Source organism: Mustela putorius, unplaced genomic scaffold (genome assembly GCF_011764305.1).
Source record: "Mustela putorius furo isolate JIRA1106 unplaced genomic scaffold, ASM1176430v1.1 tig00000095_pilon_pilon_pilon, whole genome shotgun sequence".
Lineage (NCBI taxonomy): Eukaryota > Metazoa > Chordata > Mammalia > Carnivora > Mustelidae > Mustela > Mustela putorius.
This window is the reverse complement of record NW_025421280.1, coordinates 29,846,089-29,847,534: the sequence shown is the minus strand read 5'-3', so window position 1 is coordinate 29,847,534 and position 1,446 is coordinate 29,846,089. Positions and strand designations below refer to the sequence as shown.

General features: G+C 41.1%; 1 protein-coding gene across 1 annotated transcript; it reads left to right on the top strand.

Annotated features, from left to right (window-relative positions):
• Positions 1-211: 211 nt before the first annotated feature.
• Positions 212-1,156, top strand: LOC101693400 (olfactory receptor 7A17-like). Its single transcript, XM_004761199.2, has one exon. The coding sequence runs from the start codon at positions 218-220 to the stop codon at positions 1,154-1,156; it is 939 nt and encodes a 312-aa protein (XP_004761256.1). The 5' UTR covers positions 212-217.
• The last annotated feature ends 290 nt before the right edge of the window (positions 1,157-1,446 follow it).

Below are 1,446 nucleotides of genomic sequence, written 5' to 3'. Positions count from 1 at the left end.
CCTGACCTTTTGGGGAATGTCTGATGTTGCAATGAAAATTCCTAATAAGAGAGGAATCAGAATCCTCTCAAGGAGCTGAAATCTATTCACATAATATTGCAATAAGATTTCATAACTGGAAAATATAAATTGTTGCATTTCCACAATGTGAGCAATGACCATTTTTGTGAAAATTAGTCATGTTATTTTCCTTTGTGCTGGTAGTTCACTCCACCACATGGACCAAGGAAACAATACAGGAATTTCAGAGTTTGAGCTTCTGGGATTTTCAGAGGAACCAGAACTGCAGCCAATCATATTTGGATTTTTCCTTTCCATGTACCTGATCACGCTGTTTGGAAACCTGCTCATCATCCTGGCTGTCAGCTCTCATTCTCACCTTCACACCCCCATGTACTTCTTCCTCACCAACTTATCCTTTGTAGATATCTGCTTCACCTCCACCACAGTACCGAAGATGCTATGGAACATCCATATTCAGAGCAAAGTCATAACCTATGCAGGCTGCATCACACAGATGTATTTTTTCATACTGTTTACAGGGCTAGACATCTTTCTCCTGACTGTGATGGCTTATGACCGCTTTGTGGCCATCTGTCACCCGCTGCACTACACAGTCATCATGAACCCCTGGCTTTGTGGACTGCTGGTTCTCATGTCCTGGATTCTGAGTGCCTCGCATTCCTTGTTACAAACCTCTATGGTGTTGCAGCTGTCCTTCTGCACAGTCTTGGAAATCCCCCACTTTTTCTGTGAAATCAATCAGATAATCCAACTTTCATGTTCTGACACCTTTCTCAATAACATGGTGATATATTTTGCAGCTATGTTGTTGGCTGGTGGTCCCTTCATTGGTATCCTTTACTCTTACTCTAAGATAGTTTCCTCCATACGTTGGATCTCATCATCTCAGGGCAAGCATAAAGCATTTTCCACCTGTGCATCTCACCTCTCTGTTGTCTCTTTGTTTTATTGTACAAGCCTAGGAGTATACCTTAGCTCTGCTGCTACCCAGAGTTCCCACTCAAGTGCAGTAGCCTCAGTGATGTACACTGTAGTCACACCCATGCTGAATCCCTTCATCTATAGCCTTAGAAACAAAGACATAAAGAAGGCTCTGATAAGATTCTGTGGGATGGCTGCTCTAAAACCATGAGTCGTCATGGGGCTTAGGAAGTGCCCACAATTGCAGGGCCCAAAATTTGAACAAAATAAAAGTCCTTAGCAACAGCAATAAGACAACAAAGAGAAATGAAAGGTATTCAAATTGACAATGAAGAAGTCAAACTTTCTCTCTTTGCAGATGACATGATACTTTATATGGGAAACTCAAAAGACTCCACCCCTAAACTACTAGAATTCATACAGCAATTAGGTAATGTGGCAGGATACAAAAGAAATGTACATAAATCAGTTGCTTTCTTATACACTAACAATGAAAATACA

What these genes read in the sequence shown, in the direction of transcription:
- LOC101693400 (XM_004761199.2), top strand. Translation starts at nt 218, where the DNA reads ATGGACCAAGGAAACAATACAGGAATTTCAGAGTTTGAGCTTCTGGGA.